We start from the raw sequence: 15,293 nt of genomic DNA, 5'->3' as shown, positions 1-15,293 counted from the left end.
ACAGCTCAGCAGGCAGAAGGCCCTGTCAGAATAAGAGCCCCTGCCTTTCTCCCTCTGGAAAGCTGCACACAAGCGGGCGGGCAAGCTAGGGAGGATGGGCACTGTCCTTTTGTAGTGGCCGCTCTTGCTTCCTTTTCTTTTCCGTAGCAAGGATGGTTAAAGGGACTCTCCCTCTAAGGCAGTCAGGCGGGGCTCTCTCTTTCCCGGGGGGAGGGGGGGGGAAGAAAACTCTGTACTCCCTCTTGCCATGGAGACTGATTAGTTAGTGCTTAAAAGATGATGAATAGGGAAAGGAGAGAGAGAGAGAGAGAGAGACAAGCCAGAGGCAGGCATGATTCCAGTCCCCGAGACAAGCCAGAGATAGGGAGATTTTACTGTAATTCACATGGCACAGAGAGAAAAATGGCAATTTGGCCCTCTGCCTAGAGTGGCCATGTGACTTTTTCTTCCCTTTATTTTCAATTGCCCTGAAAGGTTTATTCACTGGTTTTTTTAAAGGCTCACATTCACTGCAACTGCGCACATTTTAACAGGCAACAAAATGTACTACTACCTTTGGACAATACAAAATACCATTCATAAGCTGGCCTGTCTGATCCTTTGTGAATACAGTAACTTGGCACTGTATTGTCAGCACATATTCAGCAAAAAGGCCTGTGACATCTTTTGTATTCCTTTCACAGAAAAAAGCTAGCACAACCACAGTTCCGGATATGTTCCGAATTCATATATAATTTCAATTCAAATGCCAACTTAAACACCATATCCATTCTCCAACTGAAAATCACAGTGGCATCTTTTTTAAGGAGGGAGGGAGGGAAGGAAGGAAGGAAGGAAGGGAGGGAGGGAGGGAGGAAGGGAGGGAGGGAGGGAGGAAGGAAGGAAGGAAGACGATATTGTACTTTCAGAAAAGAAAGCAATGCCATACATTGTTAGAGTATATTTGCAAATTCAAGGCACTATTTCTTCCTCTTGAAAAGGCTAATATAAACAACAAAACCTATCAAAATAATGGTTGTAAGTCGAGGACTACCTGTATAGTTGTGGGAATGTCTGTAAAAATAAGAAAATGGCATAAACCTATAGTAAATCAATACAAACTAACCCAGGGAAGACGTGAAGCTATAAGCTTAATAGATAACACTGTATAGGTAGCACCTAGTTCAGCATTATGTCTATTCCCCTGGATTGTTTTTATACGATTTCTAGAAGAATATTTAATTTCGTTGTAAGTGTCCTCAGAGAATAATCAGTCTGAATAGCATTTGTTAGAATAACTATTCTGATCTGATGCCCATTTTTCAAAGTTTGCATTTATTTGTTTATATCAAACCTGTTGTATTCTTGCAAAATCTTAAGGAAAGAACCAATTTGGTCTATTGGTTGAGGCACCAGGCTAGAAACCAGGAGCCTGTGAGATCTAGTACATCTTAGGCATGAAAGCTGGGTGATTTGGGGCTGATCACTCTCTCCCTCTCAGCACAACTCACCTCACAGAGTTGCTGTTGATTTGCGGAAAACAGGAGGAGGAAGGAGAATTATATATGTTCGCCACCTTGAGTTACTTTATTTTATTACTTTATAAGGTGGGCTAAAACTATTAAAATCTAATAAACTAAACAATCTCAACGGGATTGAAAGGTCCTATCCAGTCATTTGTACCAACAAGAGAAGGTAAATATATTTCACACATTGTACATATCCCTGAAAAGATAGGGACTCCAGCAGAGTAGAAATAATAATGGTAATAGAAAAGAGAAATGGCAAGGCAAAGCATTACAGGATTATATAAAAAAGAAATTAGCAGGCAACGCACATAACAAGAAGACCTGGCAAGGGCTAAGTGCAGGAAAGTTGACGAAAATGACAGAGGCGCTAATTCTGGCTGCACAAAAACCAAACCTTAAGAACAAATGCCTACAAAACAGTGGTGGCATCCAAAAAAATGTACTACCAGTTCTGTGGGTGTGGCAGGGGAAGGATACTGTAAACTCTCCAGTCAGAGGTGGCATTTGTCGTTTTTCCAAACTACTCAAAATTTCCTCTACCGGTTCTCTAGAACTGGTCAGTAGCTGCTGAATATCACCTCTGCTACAAAGCCAGAAATGAGAAGGCAGCAACAGACAGCAAGTGTCGCCTTTGCCAAGAGATTGAAGAAACAGCAGGATACCTAGTTAGCAACCATCACAGTGCAGGTCTGCAAGAAACATAATTTGCCTGTAAGCAAGAGCTGGCGAGACCATAAAATAAAGAAAGTCACAGAAAATGAAGAACTAAAGTGTTCTGAGACTTACTTTAGAATTTAAACACTCAAGCGCCTGCCATATAACTCCCAAAACTTAACAACAGTTGATAACAAAGGTAAAAAAAAAGTATGAATAGTGGATGTGACAATATGAGCCACGATGGCACAGTAGTGGTTTGAGTGTAGTATTGCAGGCTACTTCTCCTGATTGTCAACTGCCAATCAAAAGAGAGCACCAACGACACCAACAGTAATAGCACCATGGATGCAATTCCAAAACTTCTGGAGTATCACTTGAACACAATCAGCATTGACAAAATCACAATCAGTCAATTGCAAAAGGCAGTTGTAATTGGAGGAGCTTACAACCTGTGATCTAACATCTTTAACACCAGCAACCAGTAACATCTGTCTATCCCAGGGTCCTTGAGAAGAACTCGATACGTGGATAAAATGCCAACTCCAGTCTAAACATTTGTCTGTGCAATAATTTTACAAGTTGCCTGATTCCCAGTGAGTCTGCTGCCATTATAAAAAAACAATTTATTAAAGCACATCATCTTTCAATTTTAAAAGAATTAAATGTAGCAGAAAAGAAGAAAATATCAGGGACACAAAATCACAGGTAACAAGCTCATAAAAGGCAAATATGGAAATAAAATCATCTGCAAAAAAATGAAGTACTATGAATCCCTTTCAAAATCTACTGTTTCTGTGATATCAAACTGAACATTAAGATTTAAAATGCAGGTAGTCCTCAATTTACAACAGTTCATTCAGTGACTGTTCAGAGTTAACAATGGCATTGAAAAAAAGTGTGTTTTTCACACTTATGACTTGCATAACCTTCATGGTCAAATTGACCATGCTCAAAATTCAGACACTTAGCAAATTGACTCATAAATAGGATGATTGCAGTATCCAGGAGTCACGTGAACCCTTTTGCAAATTTCTGATAAGCAAAGTCAATGGGGAAGCCAAATTCACTTAACAAATGTGTTACTGATGTAATAACTGCAGTGATTCACTCAACAATTGTGCCAAGAAAAGTCGTAAAATGAGTGTCTCACTTAGCAACAGAAATTTTGGGCCATTGTGGTCATAAGTCGAGGACTACCTGTACACATCTCTGTTCAGCTGAACTTCTCAAATCCATCTTAATAATTAGATTCCCCCCCCCCTATGTTTTAATATATATACAGACTTATAAAGAAAAAAATACTACTTCAGATCAAACTCAGCAACTAATCCTTTCTGAGAGAGATCCATTTAGTTTGCTTGGTCACCGTATGGAAATGATTTAGTTTCTTCCAGGATGGCTTTTTTCAAGTTTCAAATCTATCTTGCAGCTCTGAGATTTCCTCCTGGCTTCCCATCCAAGTATTAATCATATCCACCAAACCTGCTTAGCTTTCAAGGCCAACAAAGGTACAGATATAATTGCTTCTGAATGTTAATTTCAGAGGGACTTATGAAAGGATAGAACTGCTAATATTGATCAGAAAATCAATATCAGCGGTGCTGAACCCAACTATTGTAATAAAGAATCGAAACTACCTGGAGAAATTTGTAGCACTATGAAAAGCACCCTTGTCTTGAATATATCAATAACTGACAGTTTTAAAAAGAATCAAATGGTAGCATTTTTGTGTGAGAAGCATATAGCAGGTTATAATATTATAAAAGAAAATCAAATCATTTGTAGTCTGGGAAGAAACCTTACTCAACTAAAAGCAAATGTACGAATTTATTCCAGATACTGATTTTTATAGCCATTGTCTATAGCAACCGTGTCCATAACATTCTAACTCTCACAAGGACAACTCTCTGGTAAATGGTACATCTGTCAAACTGCAGGAAACATCTGGGAAATAGCTGAACAAAAGTAACAAATTTAAACCTTTTCCTCCAGTCACAAAATCTAAACTGTATTTTTAAAAGAAATTACTTAGCTAAGGCCGTGTACTTATAGGACAGGGGTGGGAAATTAATTTTCCCAACGGGTCACTTGAGAAACTGGGATTGTTGTGTAGGCCGAACCAACAGAGCCAACACATTACTGTGAAGGTGCATAGGAACAAATGCACATATGTAAATTGGAAAAAAAATAGCAGTCAACTTCAAAATCAAAGCAATGCAGTTGTATTGTGTGCATTTACATTTGATTTTTAATTTCCAATTAACTTCATGTGGTCCAGACAGGGACAGCCAGAGGCCCAGATCTGGCCCCCATGGTTGTAAAATGCCCAGGTCTCACATAGGATCATAAGCACCGGATCCACTAAAATAAAAGGAGCACGTGAACATGTATGAACTCAACTGGATTTAGTCTTGTTTGCTTAGTTCTATGGGATGGGAGATTGCTTGGATATAGTTTATAGAAGAACAGCATTCATTCAGAAAAAAAATGCTTGTGTACACAAAATTTTATATTTGAAGCTGACTCAAAAAAAAATTAATTTTGTCACTATTCTGATAACATTAAGTATTGTGTTATTTAACATAAGGATACTTCATGAAGGAAATAATAAAGTGTCTGAAATGCTATGTCTAACTTCATGCACTGTCAGCATATATTATTTTAAAATTAAGAAGAATGGATATCACGGATTCTCATATCGAAATTCTTCTGCCTCCTCTGGGTCTTTTGCTTCCTCTGCTGATTTCATAGCTGATTTCTCTGGTCCCAGAGCTTTGAAGTCTCTCCAAAGCTGCACCACTGGGCAAAAAGAGACATCTTTCTTTTTGTAGATATTTCCTTTGTGAAGGAGCTGGGTCCTTAGGAAGACAAAAATACTCTTTCTCCTAATTAGATATTCTCATTAAAGGATCTATGGAAGGGGAATCTCCACATATTGATGAATTATGAATCTCAACATCCAGAAGACGTTCTGGAAGTCAAAAGAACAGGCAATACAAATATTTTCACTTATGTCACAAACAGTTGGCTTGAGGCCTCAATTAGGGGAGTATCATCATGGAGGTGGTTAATGATTCAACAGAAGATCCCACTTGTATAAGGAAACAAATAACACCCCCCCCACACACACACATCATTTTCATGGTTTTATGTTAATTTCCACTTTAAGATCATTAAGACAAATTGTTGCCATTATTTTTTATATATTGATTGTACTAAGTTTATGTATGGGATCTATGCCTTTGTTGAGCAATGCCTTAATTATTGCTTGCTGGAATACTGAGTCAAATGCCTTTTGGTAATCAATGAAAGCCATGCACAGAGGCATGGTTACTTGTTGTGCCTTTCAATGACTTGCTGAACAACCTGGATGTGATCCATGGTTTTATTGCTTTTAATAATGTAAGCTGCCCAGAGTCACCTTACAGTGAGATGGGTGACAAATAAATTGAATAAAATAAAGTAAAATAAAATAATCCCAAGGCTGATGGCATTGGCATTCGTAATCCTGCATATACTTTTATAACTACACTCAAAAGTTCAGAAAGTTCTTTCCTATGACTTCTGTCAGTAGCTGCCCGTGGCAAGAAAATTTAGAGAGATGCACCCTAGATGTAATCTGTTTCCTCTTCTTTTCCATCTATTCTGCATTCCAGGAATGATTGCCCTAAGAATATTAAATTGAGGTTTATGGCTAAGCCAAGATTTTTCTTCCAAATCCATCAACATTTCACTTCTACTCTTAGTTGAAGACATTTTTTAAAATGTTGTATGCATCTATCTCCATCTGTTTAAAACATCTGCCTTCTCTTTAAACAGTATGGGGTCCACAGAAGACCCACAATGAGTAAACAGCAAGTTTGGCTGTCATTTAAATTAAGTTCTTCTCATATCACAGTTCCAGTAGAAAATCTGTAATTGGTGAAATATTATTCCACTGAGCAGCTCCAGTATTTGTGAGCTTTTTTTCTTTTTTTGCATGCTTGATCAAGGAGATTCAGATTTCCCTGGCAGAATATAATCCCTAGTTGAGACAGTTATTACATCCATGCTGTTCCACTTCCCTTCTGTTGCCTAAGAAGCAGACTTTGAGGGTTATTTGTAACTTGATTTCCGTTGACTCATTAAAAGTATATGTGAAAGGAAATTCAGGAAATCTGTCCTTCCTGCACAACAATATATATTTTCATTAGCAATTAAGCTTATGAAGAAATGATGAGGAAAGTCAAGACTACAAAATTAATACTAAAGCCAACTCTATTGTCTAATCTTTCCATTCTTGAAAAGAAGTCCCTTTTTTGTATTCTTTTTCAAGAGGTGAAATTGCACAAGGGAAGAATTTTATATATAATATCTAAATGAAAAACTTCCTAGGCCTTTGAAACTTCACTGGCTGAAGTACTGACTTTCAGGCAGATGAAGTCATGCAAATCAGATGCTGGTGTCCCAGGTAAAGTTGCACCAACTGAATTTCCGCCTGTCATCCATTTGAGGAGACATCTTGGCCCTCTGCTCCTAGAAGGAAATTAGTAGTCCTTTTGTTGATGAAACAGAAGATTGGAGTAGGGTAAAAGGCATAGCAGCAACACCAGACACAACAGTTTTAAGTTTAAAGAAAAGAAATAAAATGAAGGAAGCCATTTTCAGACACAGCCAGCTATATTAATGGTGATAAAAGAAGTTTGGGTGGGAACTGGGCAAATCTATCTTCAAGGAAACAGTTTTCAATTACAGGGTTACAGAAACTTTGCACTGTCCGCTCACCCATCAGACCACAAAGAACGATACATATGCTGTGTCATGGCAGAGACAACACAATTTTTCAATATTTGGGGGGAAATGAAAAACTGATTTGTAGATGTTTAAAAGCAGTTTCAAAGAAAATTGCATATATATAATATATAAAGAAAAACTGTTTAAAGAAAACTTCCTTGTCAAAATAAATAAATAAGAGTGTGTGCGTGCGTGTGTATTCTGCACTATATTTTTATTTTTTTTAGTTTGTATTCACTTTTATCTGTTTAACTATATTTAATATATTATTATATTTAAGAATTCTAATTAAGTAAAAATAAAAAGAACACATATGCGATGCCCTAAATTCTTACTAACCTTATTATGGATTATTACAGAGAACATGAACAACATAGTTATGCATTTACTGATTTAAATACCATGGATAGTAATTTTTTTCTTTTATACATGTATCTATTGTATAATAGATGAATGAATGGTATAAACATAAGGACTTAGACATTTAAATTACATATTGTAATTGAATAGTTTGCTTTTAATTTCACTGCTGTATTAAAAAGCAAACCAGCAGATGTGTTCTATTACATTCACAGTATATACACTGAGAAGAGAGTAAATCATATATATTTCACTGCTGTATTAAAAAGATATATAGAGAGGGGGAGGAGAGGGGGAGAGAGAGACCCCAAATATACACACACACACACACCCCAAATCCATGTGCCATCTTTCCAAGGACCCTTTATTTTACCACTCTAGGACATGGTTGGCAACTTGATGCCTTCAAGATGTTTTGGACTTTGACCCCCATGAATGCCAATCAGATTGGCAAACAGAAAAGAATTGAAGGAGCTGTAGCCCAAAATGTGTATAGGACTCAAGTTACTTCACTTGCAGTTAGCTATGAATAGACTGGGGATAAACAAGGTAAAAAGTATATGCTATTCAATCCACTTAACTGGCAAGCAAAGGAACTGTATACACAATTCATTCATGAGATATAAACTCCCTACGCTCCCTAACCTCTATAAGAACAATGGAAAAGACCGTGTGTGCCAATTTTTTAACATTTCTAAAGCCAAGAGGGTTGTAAGATTTTTTTAAAAAAATTCTCATATTCAGAATAAAACATAAAATTCCCAATTGAGTCATTAGTTAAGAACAGTTTAATTAACACTACAGCAATTTTGAAATAGTGTAGTAAAATTAAGATTGGGACTGGGTTAGGGACTTCTGTCCTCACTGTGAGTTGTGTTGGGGGATGCACGAAGGGAGGCTCAGCAAATCTCATTGTACACATGTTGTACTCTGACAATAAAGGTAATAATAAATACATTCAACATCAATCAAATGACAGATCTCTTCAGGTTTTTCTCATTAAGAAAATGCATTTGCCAAATCTCCAGCTTTCAAACTGAATCCAGAGGGAATATATTTGTGAAGCCATGTGCCCATATTGATCATGTTAAGGGCCTCATAAGCTAATGAATATTTTATTGTCAAATAAAGAAAATATTTTAGAATATCCTATTTGCACAATTAAGGAAATTATGATTTCCTGACAAGGGTAGATTTTTTTTAATGGTGTAATTAAGATTGTGTCCAATGCACCATACTGAAACCAAGCCTCGTGAAAATATAGCCTATGATTCTTTCTGCCTTCATAAATGCAAATTTTGAAGGTTTATATTTCATTTTCTTAATAGTTTTGATGAAAAACAGCAATCAGCCTTGCCCTGCAAGAGTACGAATCTGGCTGCAAAAAGTATTTATCTCTTTGCTTCCAAAAATATGTACTTCTTTGCTTGGTAGAATTTGGAGTTCTGCAGCCTATAGCCCTAATAATAAAAACGATTTCATAATAGTAGACTTTTAAGTCAGCTCTATTGGAGTAACCAGGAGTAAACATTTAAACACATAAAACAACAAACAGTACTTGATTTTATTACTTTATTAAACTACTGTTTTATGTTCATTACCTTAACAGTATCCCAAAAGCCTTTTTCAGAGTACAACCATTTCAAATTTCAAATGTCAGAAAATATGGGAATAAAAATTAGATCATTGCTAAATCTTCTCCACAAAAAAATCTCCAAGGAATTGCTACAAAGTTTCATATACATTAAGATGTTGGTACTAATAAAAAGGATTCAAAATATTTTATGATAAAATTACACAGATACCTAAATTCTGCTTTGACACAATCATGATTATTAATAAATCTCATTACTTATAATTAGTAGCTAACAATTTTCTACTACAAACCACGTGGCGTCTTAGAAGCCAAAAGGTAGATAAATTTAGAATGGGACAACTCACTGAAGCCAATTCGCATGACCAACTCGCTACAGCAAACTCATCACGGCCAACTCACTGCGGGAAAACTCACCATGGCAACTAACTGCGGGAAACTCACCACAGGACAATTTAGCAGTTCAATTTAATTCTTTAAAATAAATAAAACATATTTTAATTTTTGTCATTCACATTTCATTTTCTCCCACCTTTTGCATCCTTTCTTTAATGATTTTATTCCACCATTTCTTTGACATTAGTGTAACTCTTGTCCCGCAGCGAATTGTCCTACGTTGAGTTGGCCATGGTAAGTTGTCCTGTGGCAAGTCGGCTGCAGCAAATTGGTCGTGGCAAGTTGGCTGTGGTGAGTTGACCATGTTGAATTGGCCGCAGCAAGATGGCTGTGGCAAGTTGTCATAGACCCGTATAAAAATTTATATGAATACATAAAAACATAAAAACAATATAATCCAATAAACTAAAAAGTTCCTATTTAAAAGTTAAAAAAAATTAAGTAATATTGTTATCATTATATTTGCTGTTTGCTATTTGGTGGTTTTTTTTTTTGCCTATCTCTTAACTGAAAATGAGCTAAGGAAAAATGATACAACTCAGCATAGAAGACTTTTAAGGCAGAAATTATGCCTCCTGTGAAAAGGCTGAGGTCAGCTATTAAGAGCTCCCTCTAAGATAAAGGAAGCCTTGTTTTCAGCTAAACTATGAAAAGGAGAAAATACCTCTGACCTAACAAATGAAAAATGCATACAATATAAGTCAGGCCCGAGACCTCAGTTTAAACTTTAAGGGACAACACATAATTAGCATTCCACTGGCACAGTAACATCCAGATACTTTCAACCTAAAATAAACTGGACCAGATGTATAAAACTGCAAAGACATTCTGCAACTAAAGAGGGTAGTTGGTATGGTTTTTAATTTTTCACTTGATAAACAGAGCATAACTACCAACCAAAAGAAAGAATATTTCAAAAGTTGGGAAAGTTTAATAGGATCACAAAGTTTTATTATGGAAACTGGAGAGCAAGTTAAATTAACCATAAAATCAGTAGGTATTATTAGGTTTTTCAGGTAGTTTGAGCATATAGTAGAGGTAGACCTCATGTTACAAGCATAATGGAGTCTGTCCATTATGGTTGTAACCCAGGAGGATGTTAAGTGTATCACGTTAAGTGAATAAGCCTCCATCCCTGATCCCCCCAAGGCATTTGTTAATTGAACAAACAGGTTGTTAAGTGCATATTGAGTACCTCAGAGATAGAGAAGACCATATTGTGGGAGGTAGTCCAAGAACAAGATAGCCTGCCATTGGCCACCTAAGGGCTTCCTCTACTCGCTGAAGTATCTCGTGCTGCACTTCCCACCCCTTGGGATTCCCATAGCTCTTGGCCCTTCTCCACACCAACTATTATCATCTATAACTCACTTACCTTTTAAAGATCTCCAGAGCTCAACATGTTGGGGTAGGAAAGGAGAATAGGATAGACCAGTGGTGGCTAACCTTTTTGGGCTCCTGTGCCAAAAATTGTGCATGCACTTATGCACACACGCACATATACCAGCACCCAGAAGGCAATGTGCATGTCCCCCCATGCCCCCCTGCGCATGTGCGCGCAATCCCCTCCATGCCCCCTGACCTGCACTGCAACTCCCAGTTGATTTTCGGCTGGTTTGAGGCTTTGGCCTCCCAGGCTTGAGGAAAGCCTCTGCAGCCTGAAAAATAAGCCCGTTTTGTTACTTCCAGTATTTCCAGAAATACAGGAAGTGATGAAACGGGCCCATTTTTCAGGCTGCAGAGACTTTCCTCAAGCCTGGGAGGCCAAAAAAGGCCCCAAACCAGCAGAAAATCATCTGGGAGGTACCCATATGTGCGCTGAGGTAAGTTTGCCTGTGGCTCACATGTTGGCACAAATGGCTCTGCGTGCCACCTGTGGCACGCATATCATAGATTCGCCATCATGGGGATAGACCATGTGGCAGAAAAGACAAGTGTATGTAAGGATGCATGCACACACACACACACACACACACATTTCCCTCTTTGTGAAGGGAAGAAGCATGTGTAAGGATGTGCACTCTTTGCAAAGGCACTTTTGTGAAGAGGAGAGAAGCCTATAGAAAGGGAAGTCTTCCACTGCTGCATGCCTTCCCTCCCTCACCATTAGCTGTGCTAGTGTAAGATTAATGGAACTAATGGTGGAGGGGAAAGAAAGGCTACCATTTAGCAATGGAAGGAAATAGCTTCACCAGCACCTGAAAAAAAATATGGCCATTTTTCTGCCTTTGTGGCCTAGCCTGTTCTTTCCTACCATGACATCTTTAGCTCTGGAAATCTTTGAAAGAATGATTGGTAACAGAGTGGGGAGAAGTACGTGAAACCCTATGGGCGAGCAAAGCAGGCCCAGTGCCCATGGGGATCCGGCGGGGCAGCATGGGGGAAATAGGCAGGGGGCATGTTGTAGCATCTCTGCAGTCAGTTGTAAGGCCATGGTACTGCAATTTATATAAATTCGGGATTAGGTTATAAATGCTTTTGGGGGAGGAAATAATTTTGAACTGTTGCTAAGTGATTGTCATAATTCAAGGAATACATGTATTAGCATAATAAATAATTCCTCTTCCGTCTGAAAACTCTGATACTTTAAAAAGATAATTAACATTTTCCAGCTTGCCTTTTTGTAGGAGAAGAGGTGGATAATAGGCTATAAAATAAATGAAAATAAATTGAAGTCTACAGTAATATTCCCTGATCTGGCGCTCTTCAGCAGTATCGATAGTTGCTAAGGATTTGGGGCATTGACATCCAATATGCCAGTGGAGCATCAGATCAGGAAAGCCTTAAAAGTCCAGAAGTATGTGTGGTCAATATTTGGAAAATCCCTGCTTACTGCCAATTTTAGATTATGCAAAAATATTCTATTCCTTTTCAAAGTCATGCATCTTATGGTCAAACCTACATCTTAAAATAGCTGAAATATTGGATGAAGACATGGATCATTTTGTATATAATTAAAAAGGGAATGAAATTTCGTTCAGATAAAGTTATATCATTATAGCTAGCTATAGGCATGATTTAACACACCAAAGTACTGCAGTGGAGGTTTGCAGACGGAATCAAGGATAGAGATGAAAAGTTATACACGAGCAATAAAAACAAGTCTTCAAAAGACAACTGCTTTATGAACAAATTGTGGGTTTAAGTGAACATTTTCTAACTTAACTTTTACTCTGTTTTTCTCCTTCAAGAAAAAAAATAAGCAATGCACCCACTTCCTGCATTAAATTAGGTAATACATGCAAAGAAGCAAATCTTCCTGTTCCAATGACTTTTTAAAATTGAACTCTGAGGCATTTTTTATAAATTCAATATAAAATATTCAGCCAAAGAGATTAAAAATAAACAGTAAATAACTTGTGGCGTTCTTGGTGCTCTCTGAACTTGTTTGTTTTCTTGCAGACGTTTCATTACCCAAACTAGGTAACATCATCAGTGCTAATAAATAACTTGTCCTATGTAAGATTTCTTATAGTAGGGCCAAACAAAAATAATACTCTCAAATTCACCTGTAATTTGCAATGCTTTTAAATCATGTCAGCATAGCTTTTCTCCATTTCTCACAAATGTAACACAAAGAACATAAAAATATTAATCATAGTGCAAAGTATATCTGGGTGTTGCCAAGCGTACTGTTACATATTTTTTTGTACATTTGACTTGATCCCTTAATTTTTTACCTCTCTTCTTATGTTTAAAAGATTCTGCCAAAGGCATAGAAAAAGATACAAATAATAACACTACAATCACTTCTGCAAGTGCTATAAAACTTGATATTTTTTTTGTAAATATGAATATTAATGAAATATTCATGAAAATGAGATACATGTCACTGAGTGGAATTCAGTTTCATGGCTTCAACACAAACTTCAAAGTATCATGTGATTTTATCAAATTCCGTGTATGTGTATTAAGTGACACATTCTGCATAACTTTTTAATGTTATTTTTATACTTTTATTGATTTCAAAGTCACCAGATTCTTCTATGATGCCAACTGTATGTAAATTTTCCCATATAAAATGAGGTGGCAGTTGAAAGAAGCATTAAGATCATAAATTAAGCAACAACTGTAAGCAATTAACTGATTGTATATAAAACAGGAAAAAGGAGTGTGTGTGTGGGGGGGGGGACTTTTCACTGTCTGTGAGTTTGTATTCTTTGAAATACTGAAGCTTTTATTAGTCACGCATTCCAAGCCCGAAGTCTGCAGGCTTCTGACTAAGGCTCCTGCGATTTATTTGAGGAGAAATACTAGGTCTACATCTTATGACTGAACACAACAATCCCCAAGCTGAGTGGAATGTAAGGAATGCAGAGTGCTTGTCAGGCTGAGGCAGCCAGGAAAGCACATAGTTATCAAGCTGGCTTGGCTGAAATACTCTGATCACTTCCTCTAGTAAGGAATGAAAGGAATCCTCTCAGCTTTTTCTTCAGGCCAATCACAGTTCTTTGCCCAGGAAGGAAAATAATCTTTTTCTTTTCCAGAAAAACAGTACAAAATTCTGCTGGCATGTGGAGAATGAAAGCACGCAGCAAACTATCTTTGTGAAACCAGCTGTTGGTGTACAGCTTGCCCAGCAGCTGTTCCTGAGTTTCTTGGCCTGTGTCTGTATACGCATGTGCATAAAAACACCCACACAATCTTCCTTCTCCCAGAGTGGTAAGACTTAACACATAAGGGATCACGGGAGCAAACAGAAGTAGTATTTTAAAACACAGCTAAGCATTTTGTAGCAGCAGGAATAAGTAGAACTAATGCTGTGGATGAAAAGGATAGACAGAATTTATGCTTGATTGAATGATGAAATTAGGAGGGCCCCCTGCAAGATATTTTGAAATTTTTGGTTTTCAGCCTAGCATGTAAGCAGAACTAAAAGCAATTATGAGACTGCATCAGAAAAACCCAGCCACTCTTCAGACTAACGCTTAAAGTAAAATGCAATGAAAGAACCATAATGTTAGAGCACTGCTACAGTTAACTAAATTCTTATATCAACATTTTTGTGTCCTTATTCATTATCCTCCAACATAATGAAACAGAATGTTTCCTACTTATCTGAGTACAACATAATGTGTAACCTCAATTTTGGAACGCAACTATATTTTGCGTCTATGCAACTGAACAAAATGATTCGTGCTGGATTGTCACTTTTCAAAAAAAAAAAAGTAATATTCGAACAAACCTGAATACAATGCTTTCTAAATATTAACAGCATTGACGGTTTTAATGAGAGCAGCAGAAATGAAACAGATAAATTAGAAACTTACAGATGAGGACTGAATAATCGACTCATTTTAGGTACATGTTCCTTTTCACAGTCTAGATCATCTTCTCCTTGGTCAATGCTGAACCTCCTTTTGCAAGGACTGATTGGGGGAGGCCCAGTCCTATGGTTGGTCACAGCAGCAGATATGGGGAGAGACTGCATCCTGGGCTCTCCTCGTAGTGCAGCTTCACCTAGAGAAAAAGCAAAGGTGAATGGATGGAACAAAAACAGGAACATCAAAAGGCCATCCTATAAAGTCATCACCTTTCTTTAGGTTTTTTTTTAATGCTTTATATTTGTCAGTCTTTTAAAAGAATAGTTATATGCTCATTATTCATTTTTTTTAATTAAAGCGAGATAATTGAAAATCTATATAGGTAACCTTTGACTTACAACTAGTTCTTTAGTGACCATTCAAAGCTACAACAGCACTGAAAAAACGTGGCTTATGGCCATTTATTGTTCTTATACCTTATGTGGTCATGTGATCAAAATTTGGCCAGTTGGCCAACGGCAAAATTATAAGGGTTGCTCTGTCCCAGGGTCATGTGATCACCTTTTGTAAATCACCTAACAGTTGGGTTGGAAATATATAAACCAGGATAGACATTTTAATACTGTCTCCTTAAGGGAACACTAAAAATTGTAATTGGGTGTGGTTCCTCAAACGGCCATAAGATGGAGCCAGAAACCTGGTTTCCCACAGAGTGTTGCTAATTGCTAGTTGGTCGATGTT

General features: G+C 37.3%; 2 protein-coding genes across 5 annotated transcripts in view; one reads left to right on the top strand and one right to left on the bottom strand.

The window, feature by feature from the left end:
- CNBP (CCHC-type zinc finger nucleic acid binding protein) overlaps positions 1–15,293 on the top strand; it is a 549,700-nt gene that overhangs the window by 249,279 nt on the left and 285,128 nt on the right. The window lies entirely within an intron of this gene.
- Positions 1–15,293, bottom strand: part of VGLL4 (vestigial like family member 4) — a 97,545-nt gene that overhangs the window by 18,123 nt on the left and 64,129 nt on the right. For all 3 annotated transcript variants that reach the window (XM_026724377.2, XM_087923953.1, XM_026724361.2), the window contains one exon: positions 14,559–14,748. In XM_026724377.2, the coding sequence (XP_026580162.1) occupies positions 14,559–14,748 (190 nt within the window). The remainder of the gene's footprint in view (positions 1–14,558; positions 14,749–15,293) is intronic.

This window comes from Pseudonaja textilis, chromosome 2 (genome assembly GCF_049901715.1).
Source record: "Pseudonaja textilis isolate UNSWEBS1 chromosome 2, rPseTex1.2, whole genome shotgun sequence".
NCBI classification, from domain to species: domain Eukaryota; kingdom Metazoa; phylum Chordata; class Lepidosauria; order Squamata; family Elapidae; genus Pseudonaja; species Pseudonaja textilis.
The sequence above is the reverse complement of the archived record's forward strand: the minus strand, read 5'-3'. Positions and strand labels throughout refer to the sequence as shown.